Source organism: Gymnoscopelus microlampas, assembly GCF_963454915.1.
Source record: "Gymnoscopelus microlampas genome assembly, chromosome: 6".
NCBI classification, from domain to species: domain Eukaryota; kingdom Metazoa; phylum Chordata; class Actinopteri; order Myctophiformes; family Myctophidae; genus Gymnoscopelus; species Gymnoscopelus microlampas.
The window spans coordinates 13,157,888-13,181,320 of record NC_139943.1 but is presented as its reverse complement, the minus strand read 5'-3'; the positions used below and the strand labels follow the sequence as shown (position 1 = coordinate 13,181,320).

Here is a 23,433-nt window from a genome sequence, read left to right as displayed (position 1 = left end):
AAAAAGAGCAGACTAAGTAAACAAAAAAAAGTATAATTTACTTTATACTTGCCCGAAATGTCTGTGCACGCCACTGATAATATAACCAGAATCACATAGACCTAGCCCTAAATGTATACTAGTGATAGTGTTTCTGTATTAATTAATTAAATCCGTCCTATTCTGAAGAAAACCTAGAGACTTGCAAGTAAGCCACTATATCGTCTCTGTTGGGTGGAAACCTCATATGTCCAAAACTGTTTGGTTCCGAAGGATTCAAAATTCAAAAATAGCAAAAGTAGCAGATCGACAAGCTCGAAAGCGACGCATTTCGATACTTACTCGCTTTGATACTTTTGTGGGACGCTGTAGTGTGATCAAGTAGTGCATTCAAAGTTAAAATATGAAGATAAGAGGTTTCTGCCCGACAGCAACGATATATACTGGCTGTATACAGGCAGCAATGCAACATGGTCAAAGTCTATTCCGTGTTCGGTTTAATTGGGTCTTATCAGTACTGTCAGTGCTTACATGAACAAAATAAGAACATTACTGTATAATGAATGCCACGGACACATTTTGTCCTTTGTATACGGACACTCTGATGACCCCTGCGTCCACTACCCTTTTCCTCCCACAGATGCCACCAAGATCACGTTGGCTCCGTCCAACGCGGACGTGACGGTGGGGGAGGACAGCCGGATGCAGTGTGCCGCGTCTCACGACTCCTCCCTGGACATCACCTTCGTTTGGTCCGTGGACGGCAGGGTCATCGACCTGGACAAGGAGAGCCAGCACTACGAACGCAGCGCGGTGAGAATCAATGTCACGGCACGCGTGTCACGGTTCAACCTGCGGTTTCACAACAAATCGTGTGTTCCAGAGGGCTTTTTGAGTGCTTTGCCTGATTCCAGTTCAGTTTTCGAACCCGACCACAAAGTATCAGGACTCCGGGGTTCTAAACTTGGTCCTGGAGACCTTCCAGGTCAAATGGTATAATTAAGGAAAAATGTTGAGGTCACACTGATGTCCAAGATGTTTTCTTTGGAATACCTGGAATGGAAAAAGTCAGCCCCTTTTTTTTTTTTTTTTGAATGTGACTACAGCAGCCATTTAGCATGCCTTCTCCAAGTAGTTCAGACTGATGTTGCCCTGTGCACCGTATATCAGTTTAATAGCAATATCCGCTCACATCCATTATCGTTGACATGGCCCCGCTCTCTCCTGGTGCAAGCCGCCCCCTAACCGTAAGCAGCGGTTAGCATTTCTCATTTGTCCCTCCGCCCTATGCTGGCCAAGCGCCATATCATGATTATGATTGATGATGGCCCCCGTTTCTGTACACAACACTTATTTTTTTCCCTGTCACAAAAAGGGGGTATGTTCCAGTTAATGCCACTTATGTGGTATCAGCAAAGCCAATATGACTCATGCAGTATGTATACTAGTTAACACAGTACCAAGTGTCACGGGAAGATGTGTTCTCATAAAGGATTGACCTTGGTTTGGCGGTCAGCAGCAGTGAGCGTGCTCTTTCCCCCCGTGTCGAATTCCGTCCCTTGCCTGTCAGCCCTTAATGAGGCGTTGGCCTAAAGCTCCCTCCGGTTCACTTAATTGGAAGACCGAGGTTGATATCTCAACTTCCCTCCTGCCTTGGTATGGGATGAAGTCCTGCTACAGCCGTACGTACGCCTGCTGGGCTGTAAGCTAAACTAGCTGAAGTTGAATCTCTGAGCGTTTCACAATTTATGACCATGTCAGGTTTTAGGGGTGGTGATGAAAGTGATGAAAAATGCATCACAATAGGGCTGCAAAAGTTAATTGAATGAATCGATGCAATCGATTATGATAAATAATTGAGAGTTATTTCGCGTTCATTCGTTTATGTATGTACATAAAAAAACGTAATTAAAAGAGTAATCAATTGTAAAATCACTTAGCAAATAATCAACCACAGTGCTTTTGGCACACTAGAGGTTCGGGCCGCTACGCTGCCCTCACACCACCGATCCGAGATCATCCGACCAATACAGTATGTCTGAGTCATAGTGTCAGAGTACCCGTTGTACATGTCTGTCTGTGTCCCTTTAGTGCCCATATATGGAAATCTCTATCTGTCTGTCTACCTGTGTCCCTTTTACTGTATGCCCATATATGGAAATCCATGATGTCATTTGTATATGCCTATACCCTGTATATTGGCATGCCCAAATTGCCCATATATGAGTATATTGGTTGGATCGGTGGTTCTGGACAACTGGAGATCCATATATGCCCATATATGGACATATTGGTCGGATCGGTGTTTTTTTTGTTTATGGTTATGCATGAGTCAGAGTGACTTGGCCACGGTCCTGCCTATATATGGGCGTATCGGGGTTGTTTATGGTTATGTCTGAGTCATGGTGGCGTGGCCGTGGTCCGCCTGCTGGCCCACCGGCTCCCAGTAGCCAATTTTAATATAGGATAGAATGTTTGGACCGTATAGTCTGTGTTGAGTGACACTGGCTGTAAGCTACTCATTGAAGGGTTGCCTGTTGTGCCTCCTGTGTCCAGAATGGAGGCTCCAGTGGGGAGCTCCTGATCAAGAACTCCCAGCTGAACCACGCAGGACGTTACACCTGCTCCGCCCAGACCCCCGTCGACAATGTCTCCGCCTCTGCCGACTTGGTTGTCAGGGGTGAGTCATACACACACTTGCACGCACGCACGCACACACACACACACACACACACACACACACACACACACACACACACACACACACCCTCACAGGATTGACAGAGTGGGAAAGGATTCATGTAAAATTTCACGCCCTCGTATCTGCTCTTTTAAATATTAATCCAATCTCGTGTCATTCGTCACTCATGTCTGGAGTGTAATAAGTAGTATAAAGTAAGGTCTGTCAAGCAATATTAAATTACACTCCTAACGCAAGCACTGGCATTTTATTCAGTAGACACTGCTATGATATCCTGCGCAATGAATGTACTATATAATATTCCTTGTTGTGTCTGACCTTGAATATTGTTTGAAAGTTGTGTGTGTGTGTGTGTGTGTGTGTGTGTGTGTGTGTGTGTGTGTGTGTGTGTGTGTGTGTGTGTGTGTGTGTGTGTGTGTGTGTGTGTGTGTGTGTGTGTGTGTGTGTGTGTGTGTGTGTGTGAGAGAGTGTGTGAGAGAGAGAGACAGAGAAGTAAAGCACACGGGTTATGTTCTCCAATACACAGTCAAATCAGTGTTTATCCAACTCCAAAGAGTGTACAAAATGTAGCCAAATGGACCCTTATACGGTTCCATTTGGCTCCGTCGTTCGTACGCTCTTTGGACTTAACTGTGTAACTGTGCGTGCGTGCGTGTGCTGGAGGACGGAGGAGTACATCTTGCCAGCGTTACCAGACCATAGCCTTTTTGCCGCTGGTTAATCTGTCAACCCCGAGGCTCCGTGCGAGAGCGGAGAGAGTAGAAAGCCCTGGAAAAAACGCTGTGGAAGGAAATGCCTCGTGTCCTGCAGCTAGGTCAACCACAGGAGATGCAGACACAGAGGAAGCACATGTCGGCCAGCCTCACACATTCAACTTAACACATTGCATTAGCAACTGGCTGCTAGCATCCCCCAGGAATGGTGTAGAGCAGGGGTCTTCAACAGGGGGTCCGGGACCCCTAGGGCAATGGTTCTCAAACTTTTACATTTCAAGGTCTCCCCTTAACTCTGACAGTGTACAAATGGAACCAAATGGACCCTAACGGGTCCATTTGGTTCCATTTGTACACTGTCAGAGTTACATACTTGTAAGGGTCAATTTAGACCCCCCTAAAGGAACCCGGAGAGTCCCTGAAATCTACTTTGAGAACCACTGCCCTAGGGGGTCCTCAGACTACAGGACTACAGGGGGGGTCGCCAAGTCTTTGTATGATAACTTTTTTTTGTTTTTTACATTAACCACTTGAACCCTAGCGTCCCAATTTTGGGGGGAACATTTGCCGAAAATAGCAGATCTACAAGCTCACAACTCATCGCACTGCAACGCGTTCTGAGCTTGTGGATCTGCTATTTTTCGAGGAGGTTCTGTGTAACTGTTGAGGGAAAAAAGAGCAGACCAAGTACAGAGCCAAAGGTCAAGTTTACATACTGTAGCATTGAGGGTTTAAGTGGTAAAATATCTATCTATCTATCTATCTACTGTATCTATCTATCTATCTATCTATCTATCTATCTATCTATCTATCTATCTATCTATCTATCTATCTATCTATCTATCTATCTATCTATCTATCTATCTATCTATCTATCTATCTATCTATCTATCTATCTATCTATGTCTGTGTACACACACACACACACACACACACACACACACACACACACACACACACACACACACACACACACACACACACACACACGTGTATATATGGGCCTATATACGGTACGCCTCTATGAGTTTTATTTTTAGATTGCATTTCGTCCTGGTAACTGTAGCAACCTGGAAGATAAATCCTTTGGAATGGAAAATGGAGACAGGACAGATACTGTTGGCCACGCCATTGCTATTCTCTTGATCAACATCGGATTTCGAAGTCGGGTTCTCGTGACTCACCAGGAGCATTTGGTCCGTGCCTTGGCACCCTCAAGTTAGCCCTGGGGTTTTCTGAATTATAATGCGCCACAATGACGTGGGCATGATGAAATGAAGTTATGTTTCTGTGACATTCATCAGAAATGAACCAGTGATGTCAGCCTCATTCGTACACCCAACATGAATTTAGACACTTGGTCATAGGGTCAATAATATGGTAGAAAGAAAAGACTTCACGTTGACACTAATAAAGGGATGTTATTGTAACGAACTGAACACAAGTAACATATCGTGTCAGATTAGATAAGACTAAACCCATTGGGGGCACTGCGGCTATCATTTTCACATTACTCAATACCAGAAATGTGTTGGCTGCAGTGACAACTCCAGCAGGCTGGAATACCTCCAGAGATCTCCCATCTTTCACCACAGCCGTTTGACGTGGCATGCCATTGATTGCGCTACTTGTTTCCCCTCCGACCGCGCGTGCGGATGTCGACAAGTACGAACCCAACACCGGCAACACACTCCAAGGGCCTTCCACCCTGCGCTTGTTATATTATGTACTTCCTGGATGATTCATCATGCTCCTACTGTTTTCACCCTCCACACATCCTGATGAGTGAGTGCCTGACTTAACCCTCTCTCCCTCCGGGCCCTGAAAGTAGCCCAGTGTTAGTGGACAAAGGGCCTCTTCAGACAGCAAAACTAAGAGCTCTAAGAGTCGGTGATCCGGTCGGCGGTGATCCCTGAGGTGCCCTGGGTTTGCGATGCCGCCCTCCCTCGTCGCCACGGCGACCGCTGTCGCTTTCAGACCAGGCGTTGACAGACGGCCAGGTGAACACGCTGCCGCCGTGGCTGCGCCGTGACGTTTTCCCAGAGTGGAACCAAAACACGGTGCCCCCTCCCCCCCGCCCCCCCAGGGGCCACTCCTAATGGAGTGCCAACTGCCAACAGTCGGGAACGGAAAGAGGGGAGAGATGAAAGACAGCCATTTATCAACAGGCAGATGAGGAAGTGAATCTGATACGTGAGATTGGCGCTGCCAAAAAACACGCCTCTGCACCTGTAGCTTATGCTTATTATTAGTAAGGGGATTTGAGATAGGGCGGAGAGCTGTTTTCATATGCCGGGGCGTGTGTTATGGTAGTGTATAGTTACAGGTCTGGAACCAGTGCAGGGTTGAGTCATGCCCTGTGATCTCTCCCTGTGTCTGTCAATGGCACCAATATTTATTCACAAGATTTTGATTTGATTTGCCAATCGTGCTTTGTCAAGATGCCATTCACAAAAAAAAAAAAGACGGTCGTGCTCATCTCACTGACTCCGACGGGCCGCGCGGTCTGTCTATTTTTAAGCCCACAGGCATAGCGTATAGCGTTTCTGTCCACACAGATACATAGAACATCTGTACAGTACCTCATCCGTCACAGTGATGTGACGGTTTTCTCAGAAAAAAAGTCCTTAGTCTGCTTCACTACTGCTACAACTTCTCTTCAGGGAAGCGGCGTGGAGGCTTAAGGGCCCCTCCGGCTCTATGTCTAATCGCCTTAGTTCTTCAGATTTGTATTCTGTGACAGAAATGAAAAAAAGGAAATCCTTGGGCTGATTTCTGGGGGCTGTGGGTTGGACGGCTGACCCCCCGACACAAGTCTGGGTTTTCTATTAGGCCATCGTTTTACTCGAGAAGAAGAAGTGAGAAGAGCAGAGCGCCCAAGGAAAACCAGATTTAAAATAAAAAAAACGCCTCAGGCTCAGTTGATATACTAGTATGTCAATGGGCCCCAGGCTCTAATGCCTTAATCCATCAATCTCAGCTGATGTCTTTTAAAGAGGGGAGTTAGAAGTGCAAAACCTACAGAGGTTTGAAGTGCTGTGTTTGATATGCATCACATACTGTACAGTAGCTGTCATTTTGGGGGCGGAGGATTGGTGTTTGAGGCATAAAGTGGGTTTAACCACATGAACCCTAGCGTCCTAATTCAGGGGCAAACATTCTGCAAAAATAGCTAGTAGATCAGCTGTTTTCGGCAAAGAGATTTGGTTTAGATGGGGAAAAAAGGAGAAGACCTAATATAGAGCGCTGGAGTCAACTATCTGATTAAGAGTTGAGGGGTTTTACAAAGACTTTTCCTCTGAGCATGAAAGAGAATTTATCTTCTTTTGTAGACTCTTATTTCCACGCCTGCGTCATTGGAATATAATATACTGTAAATACAGTACATGACGAAGTTGCTGTTGTCACAAACAATGTTTATGGAAGAAACGTGTCCCCACTGATGGTTTATCCTCCTCTCCACTCCTATAGGGCCCCCGGGCCCCCCGGGGGGAGTGCGGGTGGACGAGATACGAGAGAAGAAGGTGAGGTTGCAGTGGAGTCGTGGCGCAGACAACCACAGCCCCATCTCCAAATACAGCATCCAGTGCAGGGACTCCTTCTCAAAGGAGGTGTGGAAGGAAGCCACGACATGTGAGTCGCTCCAGTCCATTGGGCTGCTTAAATAAACCTCCGCTACCTTAAATAAACCTCCGCTACCTTATTGCTCAGCTGGTGCTATATATAACGTGAGTCAGACACAGAGATAGACCCTGCAGTGCGTGGGTTTGGCTGGTGTTTCTTAAAAAGATGGGTCAAATGTAATTTTGGGACGCCACAGTCGCTCAGAATACAGGACTTTATCTCCCCGAAATAGAAAATTCATTGTTGTTTCGTGGACATTTTCTGCTCACTTACAACTCGTCCTGTATACTTTTTTTAACACACAGTGCTATTTCCCCTGAAACCTTGGCGCTGTAAAAAAAAAAAATACAACTGTGTCTTTTTCTCTGTATAGCTCCTGCAGATGTTGAAGGCAATGCAGAGGAAGCCACTGTGGTGGATCTGATTCCCTGGACAGAGTACGAGTTCAGGGTGAGCGCCACCAACACCCTGGGCATAGGGGATCCCAGCAGCCCCTCACCTAAAGTCACCACCAAGGATCATTGTAAGGACATCAGAATCAGAATCAGGTTTATTGTCACATCACAGGTTTACAGAAGGTGAAATTCGTTTTCGTGCATAGTTCCCATCGTAACTCTATTTCCATAGAAAGAAGGAGGGTAGGAAGAGGAGGGGGGAGGGCAAGTGGAAAAGGAGATCAAACAAGAGAACAAAAAACAGCAACAAAAACCAAGTTATCTACATATTACACTAGTACCTGAGATAAGATATAAAAGGTGCGTGAGCATAGCAGCAATGTACTGTATACTGTGCATGATATACTTATGGACGTTAGTTAAGGTGCTTAGAGGAAAAAAGCACAATAAAAGACAAAAGTCAGTGTGTTAGACATGGGATTAAGGTGCAAAATGTCAGTGCGTGTCGACCGCATAATCCACATAAGGTAGACTGACACTGGTATAATCCGCAAGTAGGTCCATGAGGAAGAGCAAAGAAAGAAAAAAAAGAGGAACAAAAAAAGTCACTTGTACCTGGTGTACATGAACTAGCTTCGGTTTAAATACTGTTACGACACATGAGGGACTATAATGCAAGAGGCCTTCAATGTTTTTCAGGCCAAGGACCCCCCTAGCTGAGAGAGAGATGAAGCAGGAGATGCTGCAGATTAAATCTTTTTTAATAGATTTAATATATAGCTTCATAGACTTTGTTTGACAGCGCTGTCATGTTGGATTCATGTTAAAGTGTATTCAGACATTTAATCACTTAAAGCCTCAACACTTAGTAAACTTGACCTTTCACTCTGTACTTAGTCTGCTCTTTTTTCCCTCTGCATCAAACCTCTTTGCCGAAAATAGCCGATCTACAAGCTTCTTTTGTAGCCTCTTATTTCCACGCCTGCGTCTTTGGAATATGGCGGCCTGTTGCTGCTGCTAATATACTGTACTGTCGTCAGACAATGTTTATGGAAGAAACTGACAGTTTATTCTCCTCTCCACTCTTTCACACCTCCACCCACATCCTTTCCTTTTTCCTCCCTTTATTTTCTTAAAGGGATAGTTCGCTCACAAAATGACTTATTTTCTATCGATTACACACCCCATGAAGCCTTGAATTCATGGAGAGTTTTTTGTTTTTGTCGCATTCCCAAGCCCATAATTTGATGACCGGCGGCGGCTCCGGTAGGAGACTCAAAGTGTCAGCTTTTAGTCTCCGGCTCCGGTAGGAGACTCAAAGTGTCAACTTTTAGTGTCCTAGCGGAGACATTAGCATCTTTCCGCCGGTCATCAAATTATTGGCTTAGGAATGAGACAAAAATAAAAAAATCTCCATGAATTCAAGGCTTCATGGAGTGTGTAATTGATAGAAAATACGTCCTTTTTGGGTGAACTATCTCTTTAACCACATTAACCCTGGCGCCCCTATTTTATGTGAATAAATACATTTAAGTGAAAATGTATTTATTTTGTAAAAACAATTTGGCACGTTGTTGAAAATAGGTCTTAAGTGATTCATTTACCCCAAAGCAATCTGAAGTCATAGTGGAGGTAACTTCCGGGTTGGCCTACAAAAAGACTTCTTCCCTAGCACACCCAAAAAAAACAAAAACAGAATTCAGTCATACCTGAAAGTTTGTGCAAATGCAGGAAGGGTTGTGTGTTTTCTTATGATTCAGTTTTCCCATTTGAATATTTAGTCATCATTATTTCATTCGATCCCTGTTATACTTTTTACACAAACTATTACTGCGGGAATGAGTCCGCAGAAATTCCATAAGAGAGGTCCTACGACACAAGCACACGGTGCCAAATGCACCACATGAACCTCGACAAATGAGCACTTTTGGTGAAATTGTACACTGAAATTTCAATTATAAAATGGAAATCACAGGCCTACAGTAACCTCTTTTTAAAACAATAATCCTGGCCAGAGTGGAGACCGAGCAGCTAGAATCTCGGAGGAGTGAGACCCAACTCGCTGTGTGCCTCCCACATGAACATTAAGGTGTTGCGTTTGGCATGGGCCCGGGACATTGATATTGTATTTGCAGGGGATGGATGTTTCAGTAGTCGGTGCCAGGGTTCAGGGTATATGGGCCTGTGTGGGTTGGCGTTGTTTGTATGGACTCTCAACATGTGGGCTCAGAGCTTCTGGCGTTGCTGTCTCATTGTAGATCCTGTGGTGGCGCCCTCGGACATCGGCGGGGGTGGAGGCACCGGCAGGGAGCTGACCATCACTTGGACGGTAGGTCTGGGCACTTTTTCCATTTTCCTCCTGTGTCTGTCTCTCTCTCTCTCTTTCTGACAGTGTTGGGAAATGCCACAAACTTAGTTGACCAGACATGTCTCCCCATCTAAAAGCACTCAGACAAAAAGAAGAAGACGATTATCCTGCTTTTCAGCTGACAAGGTCTTTGAGGTCAACTCATTTCAAAACTTCAACAATGTTGAATGCCTATACTATATTTTCCAGGGGGTTAAAGGGCAAGACCACTTTGGTAAAGGTTATAAAGGTTAGGGTTGTATTGCCATGATGATAACTCCAAAGGTGGACAAGAAATCTAAAATAATTGCTCCAGTAATTAGAATGGATATTTCAAAATATGCTCCTCATTGACTTCCATTGTACGGTGAAACAGCTCTCAAAGTCATTCATATAGCCTGTAAACAAACGTATACAAATGATTCAGACAATACAGAACATCACCAAACCCAGTACTGTTTATTTTTTTAATAAAAACTTCCCGTTGATTTCAAATAAAAAAAATATTAGGAAGAAAACCCGGACTGGATCCGCGGATCCGGATCTTCAAGTAGTAAAATCAACAGGAAGTTAACATTTTTAAATTAATAGCACTGGGTTTTTTGACGTTCTATATTGTCTGAATCAGCTTCGTTTGTGTTCGTTTTTGTGCTAAAAGAGTGACTTTGAGAGCTGTTTCACTGTACATTTTAAATTTTTTGAATTATTAATTTCTAATCAATGGAGCAATTCTTTTAGAATTCTTGTCCACTTTTGGCAAGGTAATACACAACCCTAACCTCTACCAAAGTGGTCTTGCCCTTTAAGAACCTGAGATAATATATAGTAAGATAAGATAAACCTAGTATATTAATCAAAAACACTAAGTTGACTTCTTTGATACTCAATTCCAAGTCAATTGTACATTTTATCATTGCTTTTAACCTTTTAGTGTTTTTATTCTTACTGTTCTTATAGTTTTATTAATCTATTTACTTGTCACATTGTCATTTCCTGTACTTTTATTTGTATCGCTACTGCTGTTATTCTAATTGTGCTATATTTAATATAGCCATTTTTCTTTTGTTGTAATATATATATCTATGTATTCTTCTTTTTATTTGTATTTGATTTTAATTGTGTCTCTGCATTTATTGTATGTCTGTACCTGAAAATTTGGATTTGCTCTTAGTGTGTTTCCTTAGGTTTTAAGTAAATCAAATTATGAAAACAATGAAGATCATCACCGTGCAGAAATGCAGGTGTCTAGTCTAGTCACTTTCTAACGCCACGCTGTAGAACAGCAGCAGCTAACGCTACTGTAATGGCAAATCATTTTCCTCAAGGACAACTCAAACCCATCACACCGCAGAGCGTCCATGACAACTGAGAAATAAACACACACAAAAACAGCTGTAAGAGCTTTCATGCCTGTGGATAATCTCTCACCCTACAGCCATAACACAGTCAAAACAGTGATCGAACTGAGCTGTTATCCTCCATCTGCCCGCTACGCCCCTTTATGGATTGCCATAGCTCTCATGGTCAAATAGCCTCTTTGGGCTTGGCAGAGGCTCCCCCCGCAGCTCAATTCCTTAGCAGCTGGAAGATGAGGCCATGCGTTTTAGAGGTTGGCGGTGCCTGACGCAGGCACGTCTCGCTGGACATAATGGTGTGACTGTGAGATCACAGTAGTCTGCACAGGAGAAGATGACACACAATAAAATAGAGAGACAGAGACGGTGCCAACCGAGTCAGTCAAGTGTCATAATGTTTTAACCACTTAAAGGAGCAGTTCACCCAAAAAAATCCTTGTTTTCTATCAATTACACACCCCATGAAGCATTGCATTCATGGAGATCTTTTTGTTTTTGTCGGATTCCTAAGGCAATAATTTGATTACTGGTGGAAAGATGCTAATGTATCCGGTAGGACTCAAAGTTTATTGGCTTAGTAATGCAACAAAAAAATCGCCATGAATTCAATGCTTCATGGGGTGTGTAATTGATAGAAAATAAGTAATTATTTGGGTGAACTACTCCTTTAAACCCTACAGTATATACTGTACTTGTATGTCAGATAGCGCAAAAATGCAGATCTACAAGCTCCCAACGAAAGTTTTGAGCTTGCAGATCTATTTCACAAATGTTCACCTATTATGCCCAGAATAGGAAAGCTAGGGTTCATGTGTTTAAGGGATAGTTCACCCAAAAAATGCTTGGGAATGACAAAAACAAAAAATATCCATGAATTCAAGTGTCCATGGGGTGACTAATCGATAGAAAAAAAGTCCTTTTGGAGGTGAACTATCCCTTTAAATAACGTTCGGCAGTAGAGTCACGCTTCAGTCTATGTAAAAACGACTGACTGTGGTAATGAGCCCTACTGTATTTGTGGATTTTGCTAATCGCTTTGATGGTTCCCGGTGTCATTAGCCTGTGCAGCCACAGTACTACTATGGGGGCAACTTCGGTTACATCTTGGCCTTCAAACCCCACGATGGCTTCGAGTGGAGAAAGGTCACGGTGGCTGATCCCCAGGCGAGACGATATGTCCACAAGGATCCCAACATTCCCCCCCTGACAGAGTTCGAGGTTAAAGTGAAGGCTTACAACGACAGAGGAGAGGGACCCTACAGCCTACCAGCCTTAATCTACTCTTCACAGGACAGTAAGTACTACTGACCCACACACCATACGATCATCTCTGAATCCGGGACCTTGTGCATCACTGTGTCCAAAATGGACTTGTCGTAGATATTACAACATACGAATGTTTAGAGTTACATTAAACGAGTAGTTCACCCAAAAAAATACTTATTTTCTATCAATTACACACCCCATGAAGCATTGAATACATGGAGATTTTTTTGTTTTTGTCACATTCCTGAGGCAATAATTTGATGATAATAATAAAGATGCTAATGTATCTGGTAGGAGATACAAAGGACACTCTTTGTGTCTCCTACCGAAGAGACTGCCGGTTATCAAATTATTCGTTTTGGAATGCGATAAAAACAAAAAATCCATGAATTCAATTGATAGAAAATAAGTCATTTTTTATCACATGTATGTGTGTTATTTGTCGTAGAAAAGAATCACATAAGTAGAACGATTGTCTTGACTAAATTATACGAATTAAGCACACACAAGAAAATAAAGAGCAAACAAACACCTTTTGGACACCTGAAAATGTTGTTTTGTAATATATATGTATGTTTAACAGTAATGAACCGTAATGGAGTTCCAACTTTGGAAGTGTGCAAGCTGTAGCGTGCGGGGGGACAATTACTCTTCTAAACAATGCCAATTAAAAGCAATTAAAAAACATTTACTGTACATCTGAGACACATTACGTATTAACTTAATGCATTAGCGTGTGATCACTTACAGTTGTTCAACTGGGCGCTATGCCTCTGCTTTCAGTGTTTAAGAAGACATTTGTAGAACCCCCAGAAGCAAAGATTTGAGTTCAAAATAAATTGCTTTAGAAAATATATGTATTCAATGATTTGCAAGTTGTTGTTTTTTTAAAGAATAGCAGATCTATAGGTTGTATATCTGCTATTTTTTTTCTGCTATTATAAAATAATGGTTGTAGCTAAAAATCTAAAATGACACAGATGCGTTCCCGGATGGCATAAGAGAGACATTGAGGGATCCTTCAATATGCCAACACTCTGCTATTCCATCTGTCAGTGTCAGGTCACATACGAATGCTGGTGTGCTGCAGAGTAGCATCCACTCAATAGCAATTCTCCTCTATAAATGCGAGGAATTTTAATACCCCCTGAATGTAGACCCATCTTCCCCTCCTCCCCTCCCCTCCTCCCCTGCCTTCAGCTGGAAGGGGATTATCATGATCTATGTAGCATGAACCAGAAAGCTGATAATTTGCCCAAGGATGCAGAGCATTTAGCCCACTTATTAACTTCCACTGACAGACAGCGGAGATAACCACGGGGCAAAAAAAAACCCAGCCGCAGCGCTTGAGCTAGCTGTCTAGGTCGCCATGTCTCTTTGCAAATAGGGGGTGTGTGCATGCACATACAGTATATGCACTTTATGTGTGTGCATGTCTACTGTGCATGTGTGGCTGTATGGCTGTGTTGCTTGTGGTTGTGTGTGTGTGCAACCACGTGACACTGTGTATGATGGGCTTGTTGGGGCTGTGCCCAGTATGGAGGTTAAACATCTGAGGACAGGTTCTTGGAACGGATGCTCTACACCTGAAGTGTGCCACAGGCCAAATAAATGGCATGGCGAAACATGTCTGCTGGACGAACAAACAAACGAAACGTGGGCAGAGAGAGGGCTTTCTGTCACTGCACTTGTTCCACTCGGTGACGAATGTACATTAATGAGAATGTGTGAGCAGCACTGAATGAGTGCATTAGCAGCATCTATAAACATGTACTGTAGGCATAAACCAAAGAACAAGCACTGTGTCGGTTTACTTCACAGTCAGACCTCTAATGGATCCATTAGAGTGTATGCTGTACATCCTGATGGCATTACGTATTCACACATTTACTGTAAATTTAAGACTGCGTTGATATATCCGACAATACCCTCTGAGGGGTATGTCTTCAATAACAGTTGTCTCAGTCTGACTTCTATGGTAAATATACTTGTTTGCCGTTAGTCAGAATGTTGTGTTTTGAGCGCTGCTTGTAAACTAAGCTCTTTGAGCTGCTGTACAAAATAATGATGATAAACTTTATTTGTATAGCACCTTTCATGACATGAAATACAGCTCAACGTGCTTTACAGAGCAAGAATACAATTACAGAAAAAGTACAACTAATTTAACAATAAAGCAAAAATAAAAGCAAAAGAGTAAAACAACATTAAAATAAAAGCAAAAAGGCAGTGAATCAGGCAAAAACAGTGAGGACATGAATAACAACACAGCGATTTAAAAATCAACTAAAAGCAAGCGTGAAGAGGTTTTTATTTGTATTTCTTCCATGTCTTGTCTCCAGTTCCCGATGAAGGCCCTGCCATCGTAGAGGGCAGAGCTCTCTCTGCCACAGAGGCCATCGTATGGTGGCTGCCCGTCCCTCAGACCAACATAGACGGATACCAGGTCAGTCCAGAGTTACCGTGGTGTGTTTGGTCTGTAAAGCAACAAAGACAAAGGATACAGATACAAAGTGATTGACCTGTTTCGGTTAGTGCATTATGTGTATCATTTGCCATGTATTATATCTTTACATTTTAGGACTGCCAAACCATATAGACCTATTTGTTAGTTATTCAATTCAAACTTTATTCCATACACACAGGGGGTCCATTGAGTACATACAAATCATCATCACATAACAATTAAACTAAATTAAGCTCATAATTAACTGCATGTTATGATTACTGTACATTGGGAAAAATATAATTGTAAGAGCCACGCCCATGACTAAATAATGCTATATTGAAATGTAGTTTAAATGCCCTTTCTTTGAGATAAATGTGCTTAATATGTTTATATAATGTATTATTTAATATTATAGAACATACATTGGGAAACCATATTTTTCCACACACAAAGTGTATCCATTCATTTTGTTTAGACACTGCTTTCAATGTTGAAACAAAATTGTCAGACTTTGTCAGAGGAGTGGTAATCTTTCTGTCTGCCAGGACAATACAGCAGGATTGAGTGTCTGATTAAGGGGATTGTGTGGCTGACTAGTAAACATTTAAAGGCAGTTATGAGCTTTCACACTATGTAATGTATTACCTTTGTAAGCTTTGGGAAAACAAACCTAATTGGTGTGCTGGCTTGTTTAGTGAAATGGACTGTGGAGCGAGTATACCTTGTCTTAAACATGATGAAAGCTTTTAGGTTAATGTCTGCGAAGTGAGCTTGTTTAGTCTGTTGTTTAAAATGAGACTAAAGTCTCTTGGTAACAGACTGCATTTTATCACACTAATCAATCATATTACGCAACCTGTTATTTTCTTGAGGTGTGCAACGGTCTGAGAAGGTGCGTGCGTGCGTGCATGCGTGCAGGTCGTGTGCGTGCGTGCGTGTGTAAATATTTAGTATGTCTCAGTCAAATAATATTTAGAAATATGTTTTTAAATGTTCACACAGTACAATTTGCATTTGCAAGTCATAACGAAGGGGTTGTCCATACTGTTTGATTCAGGTGGAAGGTTTAGGTTATTCATGATTGTTTGGACTCAAGTGTCATGTACTATACTATATACTGTACCTGTGCATCCAGGTAAAGTGCTGGAAAAAAGGACAAGAGGACAGCGAGTCGGGAGCCCAGAGGACGGTGGTCTCAGGAAAGGACAACCACACCAGACTGGAAGGCTTGAAGCCCGACTCCATCTACCTCATCGAGGTCCGGGCCTACAACGCAGCCGGCTATGGGCCACCCAGCCAACACCTCCTCCAGATCTACACCAAGAAAGCCCGTGCGTCACCTTCAAAGTAGCTTTGTGTCTGTGCAGATAACACATAGTCCACCATCTGAAATGAGATGGCAAATAGAAAGAATGGGGCTTCTGACCATAAAGCTTGCGTTACACTTGGTTGCAGGTCGTGTCTCGCACCAAAATTAGCAGATCTACAAGCTCACAACCCACGTTGTGAGCTTGTAGATCTAAAGCACGCTACTAAATATAAATCAGGATAAATGTAGAATATAGAAACCTAGAGGTGCGCTAGGCGGTTACATATGGAAGTTGAATATGGATTGAATTGAACTGAATTGAAAATGTGAAATTGTACTTCAACTTTTCTTCTTCTCTCCAACAGCTCCAAGTCGGCCCCCCAAAATAATAGGCAAAAAGTTAAAGGGTCAGTCTGTAAATATCGCCTGGGAACATGTGGAATCCATGGCTAACGAGTCAACAATAGATGGCTATAAGGTGGGTATATAGTTCATATCATTTACCCTCTGACTTCATTATCAACCCCTGGAGAGTCCTCACATGTATGATAACAAATGTGTGTGTGTGTGTGTGTGTGTGTGTGTGTGTGTGTGTGTGTGTGTGTGTGTGTGTGTGTGTGTGTGTGTGTGTGTGTGTGTGTGTGTGTGTGTGTGTGTGTGTGTGTGTGTGTGTGTGTGTGTGTGCGTGCGTGCGCGCGCAGGTCCTCTACAGGGAGAAGGGGAAGAGCACAGGAATGCTGTACACGACCAGTAGGAGGTCCATAGACCTCCCCATGCCCACAGACGGAAACTACGTGGTGGAGATCCGGGCGCACAGCGAGGGAGGCGACGGAGCAGTGGCACAAATACACATCACAGGTCAGATATGATGCACCACTTGTCACTTATATATCTATGGAAGCAACCTGCACTGGGAAACAAAGCAAGTTTTCATTTTAACCCATTAAGACCTGAGGCGATTCTTAAAAATATTTTCTAAATCAACATTTTTTTGAAAAAAATCCCACTTTTTTTTTCAAGATTATTCAAAAATAGCAGATCTACAAGCTTGTAGCGCGGCACTCGGTGCCGCGCTATGAGCTTGTATGTCTGCTATTTTTAAATAGCCAAAGAAATCTTAAGTGACACAGATGCATTCCCGGTCTTAATGGGTTAAGACCTGAGGCCGATTCTAAAAATGTCTTCTAAATCCTAACCGTTTTCTAAAAAACGTATGCTATATCAGTGGTGCTCAAAACCTTTTCATGTGAAGGACCCCAAAATTATATGTATTTGGCCACGGATCCCCATCTCAAAAATATTTCGTTCCAGGGACCCCCAGAAGCAAAGATTTGAGTAAACAAAAATCGCTTTAAAGATTTGCACAACTTTCCTCGAGCCAAAGTATAAAATAATGCTAGGTTTCATAAAGTTAATCTTCCTCCTATCTCTTATTTGTTGTGACACCAATTAAGTGAAAAGTCTTGCAATAGGACGAGTTTACTTGTTTTAAATGCAACTCAGCTTGATTCAAGAATTTTCTTGACTACAGTAGCAAAATGATAAGCCTAATTTCTCCACTTGTTTTCACAAAAATGTCACTCGATTCTATATGTGGTGTTATATTTTCAGTGGTAAACTGTAGATTATTATACTGTGTTCAGTGTTGCTTTACTATTCTATACTATACTATAAAACTGTCATATTATATTGAGACGTGTAGTAAGAGTGAGGTGTAAATTAGTGACAGACAGGAAATCCTGTAATAGCATGTCCTGTTTATTCCATACATGATACATTCGTGAACATTTTTGGTTTCACATCATTGACGCCAAAAAAATGAAGGAAGCCAGAACTGAACTGGTCACAACATCCTATAGCCATGAAGCTGATATGACATTCTGTCATTCACTCGGGGGGGATTATACCAGGTTTAAAGATGACGATAGGAGTCATTTGTCTCTGTCAGGGGGTTCTCATGGGCCAGAGCAGAGCTGTCACTTGATGTTTCATAGCTTAGATTGGAGAGCTGTGGTGGGGGGTGGGGGGTGGGGGGGGGCTTCTCTAGCCCATGACTAAAACCTAGTGATGGCCCACTGGCTTTATCCCTTTACTGGCCATTGGGCCGGCTGGCGGTCTCGCTGGCTAGAGAGTGGTCTTAAGCCTCTGTAATTGATCTTGATGAGTTTGGAAACCCCCCCCCCCCCCCCCCCCCGTGAGGTATCCTTATCCCTTATCGTTTGGGCCAGACCCACCTGACAGCTTGATTTTTTTGCAGGGCCGGGAATTTAAGCTGCTGGGGGGGTTTCAAGTGCCGTGGCATTGACAGATGGAGGGCCGTTTTAAGGTGTTCTCCACACAGATGGGGTATAATATCATTGCACCTCACACCCAGATATGGGCTTCATGTTTGATGGATTGCAGTGGTGGTCCAAGTCAAGGGATCTTATATTTTTTAGTTTTAATTAAGTTCACTGTCTGTTGCGCATCCTTAACCACATGAAACCCCGGCGTTCCTGTTCTGGGCATGTCATGATAGGCCGAACCTTTTGTGAAAATAGGTCAACATTCAGCGAAAACAGCAAATCTGCAAACTCACAATGCGTCACAACGCAACACACTGTGAGGTTATAGATTGTCTATTTTCACAATTTGATAAAAATGTCTTACAGCAAATTATATAGGGTTTAAGTTGTTAAATCAGCGAACCATTTGAACTGTCAGATTGGTTCACATTAATCATAACGTGGCTGAAATTTTGATTGAATGATAGCACAAAATGATAACAAATTATGGTATTATTTTAATCACAGCTCAGCTCATGCTCATTATCAATACTCATTACTAGCACACATAACTCACGTTAGCACACCACTGGTGATGTGTAGGCATCGTTCAACATCGTTGCTGTTGTCGGGCAGAAACGTCTTTATCTCCATATTTTGACTTTTCGTGCTTTTTTGTAAATTAGTACCCCAATACCCCAAAAGTAGCAGATCCACAAGCTCGAAACGCGACGGGAAGCGACGCGTTTTGAGCTTGTAGATCTGCTACTTTTGCTACTTTTAAATTTGAATCCTGAAAAGCAACAGAGACATATGGGGTTTCCGCCCGACAGACACGATATGCATGTCACTGTGGCCCAATGTAAAAGGATGAAGCAATTCCCCCAGTAATGTAAGACTGAAGAACGGTTTTCAATTTACATTTTAAAAGGATTCAAGACAGTTATCCAGATACCGGTAACTTATAATTAATTTAGCTAACTGTCTGAAAGCCTTCTCAATTACAGAGGGAAGCTATGCTATTTCTTCTTTCATGGATGCAGAGCTTTTTGGAGTAGCTCTACTCCTCACAGGGGCACACACACGCACACACACACACACACACACACACACACACACACACACACACACACACACACACACACACACACACACACACACACACACACACACACAGAGCGATCACATACATAGGGCTCCCCCAGCTGTATGACCCGATGCAGCAAGGAGGAAGAGAGACAGAAAGAGCGAGAGAGATGGGATGGGATAGTCAGAGAGAAATTCAGGCACAACAGGGACGGTGAAATTACTACAGCAACAGTGGATGTGTGGTTCTCAAACTTTTTCATGTCAAAATGATGTGTATTTGACTACGGATCCCCCATCTCAAAAATATTTTGCGCCAGGGATTTTTCAAAAATAGCAGGTTTACAAGCTCATAGCGTGGCACTCGGTGCCGTGCTATGAGCTTGTAGATCTGCTATTTTAAAGTATAAAATATGGTTGAAATGATTGTGACGCTATATTAACTAGAACCGTTTGTGTGTTTTGTGTCTGACCAGGTAATGGCGTTATGACCGTGGCGTCACACAGCCTGCTCTGCCTGTTCCTGGTGGCTCTCCTCTGCCTGGACCTCTGAATGTAGTGGCGTCATCTGTATCGGGGAGACTCTGGAAGGTTGACGCCTTTGAGGACTCGCACTCTTTCCACGATCTGTCGTTGGTCCCACGACCCTGCAACCGGAAAAACACACCGTATTCCAAAACCAACCCCCAAGCTGTGGAATATGTGTTGTGGGGGGAACAACAGTCAAAGAACAAAATAAAAAAAGAAATTGGAAAACGGACAAAGATATCCCTTATTTAGAATATCTACAAAAACATCTCTCGGAGGAGTGATGGAGGAGTTCTGTCAACTTGTTCGATATGCCTTATGTAAACGTTTACTCTTATCTTTCACAACATCTTGTTCTTAAAAAAACGGACAAAAGAGTGTGAGTGTGTGTACCGCGGTGCACGCTGTGGGCCCGGTCTGCTGGTCAGGGTTTCTTATATGAAGAAGCAAACCTCTCCTGTGGATGCAGACGTGTTGGGGGAAGTGTCGGTTTCATTTGATGTATGATGTTTTGGATAATCTATCTTACAGTACATTGCATTCCATAGTATAAGCTATAACAGATGTATAGTTGTGAAGGATAAGCGTATATGAGTTTATGAAATTTTTACGTGTTTGTCTTTATTTAGCATTTCAGTGGCTTTTTATTCCTTTTTTTTCTCTCTCAAAATGAAGCACACTCCGTTTTAGAGATACAGTCAAAGCAAATCTCTGCAGACACTCAGTTTTATTAGTGAGCATTGTAGACAAAAGAGTAATGTACTGTATGTCATGCTAATATAATATAATATGCAATAATTTATATGGTTTTGCTATCTAATATACAATTGTCATTTTAACTTATTTAGTAAGAGATAGATTTTACATGCAGACAAAGCTTATTTCCAAATCATAACATGCGCTTGATTGACAGAATACCACTATAAGTGTGTGCATGCAGACCTTGTTATCTGGAATTATGATTTCAAATGGTTCCGTGGACAAAAGTGAAAAGGCAGAAAGGTGAGATAATTTTCCGCACCCATATCCACATTTGTAAAGTTGAATGTATGGCAAAATGAAAACAGGAAATGAGCTCGTAAGTATACCCGACATATAGTTTTGAACGCAGAACAAAAATACAGTAAACGGTGTGACTGGTTATTTGCATTGCTTGCCACAAGTGGTTACATTTCTGTTGTGCAGATGATGATCATGACTACAACCTCAGCGTTTGTTTCAGTGTTGTGTTAATCATGGTCATAATATTTGTCTCGGAGATCGGGAAAATATGCCCGTGCTAGAATTTTACTTCAATTTTAATATACTTTTGTTTTGACTGTATCAATTAGGGCCTCAGTTGTACCAGCTGGTGCTTTGTAAAGAATGTCGGCATTTCATTTACTGTAAACATTAGTTTTTTTTTTGTTTTTCATCTATCTTCTACAGTGCAGTGTCTCTATTAACAGTTCAGTGAACAGTTGCGATGCTCATAACACTCTGTAACTGTGCAGTGTCTGTGTGCATCAATGGCTACGTAATGTTTTCTATTAACACAACTTGCCTAGCTCCTATAACATGAATATACAATGTATCGTTTTTTCATAAACTGGTATACAGTATGTGCAAAACAGGAGATAGAGAAGCAAAGCCATCCGTGTGTAAACTGTAAGAGAAAACCCATCCAAAGTTCATACTGTTGTTCCAACAGCCCTATATTTTTAGTTCTTTGTCTTTTTATTAACACGAGAGTTTCATGTGATCAGATATATAAAACCATTATCAATTGATGTCGTTTTTGTTTGTGTTTATTAATATATTTGTATGTCATGACCCACAGTTTTAGAGGTTTATCACCCCCCCCCCCTTTCCAAAGTGGAAAAAACAATGCTGCGTTTTGGATTGCTCTGAATATAGATTTCATATTTTGTGTGACTGATGCTAGCCATGCTTCTACATTGTGATTATATCAAACATCCACCACAAAGTGCTTTCCCAGTTTCCCATCATGCGACAAATCATCGGAAGAGTTGCCAAAAGCATGAATGCCTTGAACTTCGATCATTTGGAGGAAGTGATGGCACTACGTTACATTCTTAACATGCATGACATTGGAGACAAAAAAATGGTTCTGTAACGCTCCATATCTTTGCAATCGACTCATACCAGCCTCTCAGCTTCCTTTTGAACTACATTACATTCCTGCAGTGACATCCCTTTATGGCAGAGACTGAGACGATGTAGATATCTCTTAATATGTGCATTAGCTGCTTTGTTAAGCCGGTCAACTCATGTATGGAGTTTTTGGAAACCCATAGACTGACTAAAGGGATGTCACTCATCCAAGCTCGGATCTAGTCCCACAGTCTCATGCATTATGATGGTCGGGGTATGACGACATCACATGGTGTTGGTGCAGCGTGTTTGGCTGTTTGCAGATGTTTGCAGATGTTCAGTGGTTCACTGAAAATGAACAGCACATGTTGAGAGGGATGAAACTGGACTCTCTCATTGGCTGGACTTAAAAGGAACAATAAAAGTGTAGTTAACTATTGAACTTGTCTATTGTCCTTCTTTTCGTGGTTATAAATCCTTCAATCAAGGTTTTAGACCGTAAATCAATAGAAATTCTGAGAAGAAAAGTATTAACATATTCCAGGTGAGAATTGCCAAACAAGTCTTTTGAGTTTATTGTGACTAATACTATGCATGAATATGTGTGTGTGGCAGGAATGAGTAGGCCTAAGGGATAATTTCTTATGGTACACCTGAATGAACTTTATAAGCAAGTCTCGTGGCCGCATTATGAAGAAACCTGGAGGGGGAGAAATTAGAAAATCCAAATGTCATGTACTACAGTATAAGTGTAACTTCAAGGGTACATCTGCGGGTAAGTCCCAAGGTATACAGTTAGTGATAATGTAATTCAGATTCAAAGGTAGTGGTCAATGACTATGGTTGCCATGGTGTTCAGGTGTGCCATGAATCTTAAAGGGATAGTTCACCCCCAAAATGACATCTTTTCTACCGATTAGTCACCCCATGGAGACTTGAATTCATGGATATTTTGTCACATTCCTAAGTCAATAATCTCCCAAACCAAATCTCCCTTTCTGCTTTTTAGTCTTTATAGCTTAATGTTTTTAGCCTTTTAACTTTTTCGCTCCTAATAAAGTTGTTTATTTTGATTTGTTTTGTAAAGCGACTTTGGGTACTAAGAAAAGCGCTATATAATGATGTATTATTATTATTATTATTATTATAATAATTTGATGGCCGGCAGCGGTTCCGGTTGATACAAAGAGTCTCCTTTGTATCTCCTACCGGAACCGCTGCCTACCGGTCCGCTGGTCAGCAAATTATTGGTTTAGGAATGTGACAAAAACAAAACAAAATTGGTTCCATACGTACATTCTCAGAGTATATGACTGTGTAGAT

The 23,433-nt window shown here is 42.2% G+C and overlaps 1 protein-coding gene across 1 annotated transcript in view; it reads left to right on the top strand.

Annotated features, from left to right (window-relative positions):
- The window catches only part of cntn1a (contactin 1a), a 113,541-nt gene extending 91,062 nt beyond the window's left edge, over nt 1-22,479 (top strand). Inside the window, exons 14-24 of the mRNA XM_084060647.1 lie at nt 620-792; nt 2,536-2,659; nt 6,865-7,026; nt 7,391-7,540; nt 9,671-9,741; nt 12,174-12,408; nt 14,723-14,826; nt 15,965-16,160; nt 16,504-16,616; nt 16,840-16,996; nt 19,965-22,479. Coding sequence (XP_083916773.1) covers nt 620-792; nt 2,536-2,659; nt 6,865-7,026; nt 7,391-7,540; nt 9,671-9,741; nt 12,174-12,408; nt 14,723-14,826; nt 15,965-16,160; nt 16,504-16,616; nt 16,840-16,996; nt 19,965-20,041 — 1,562 coding nt within the window. The 3' untranslated portion in view covers nt 20,042-22,479. The remainder of the gene's footprint in view (nt 1-619; nt 793-2,535; nt 2,660-6,864; nt 7,027-7,390; nt 7,541-9,670; nt 9,742-12,173; nt 12,409-14,722; nt 14,827-15,964; nt 16,161-16,503; nt 16,617-16,839; nt 16,997-19,964) is intronic.
- Nucleotides 22,480-23,433: the final 954 nt, after the last annotated feature.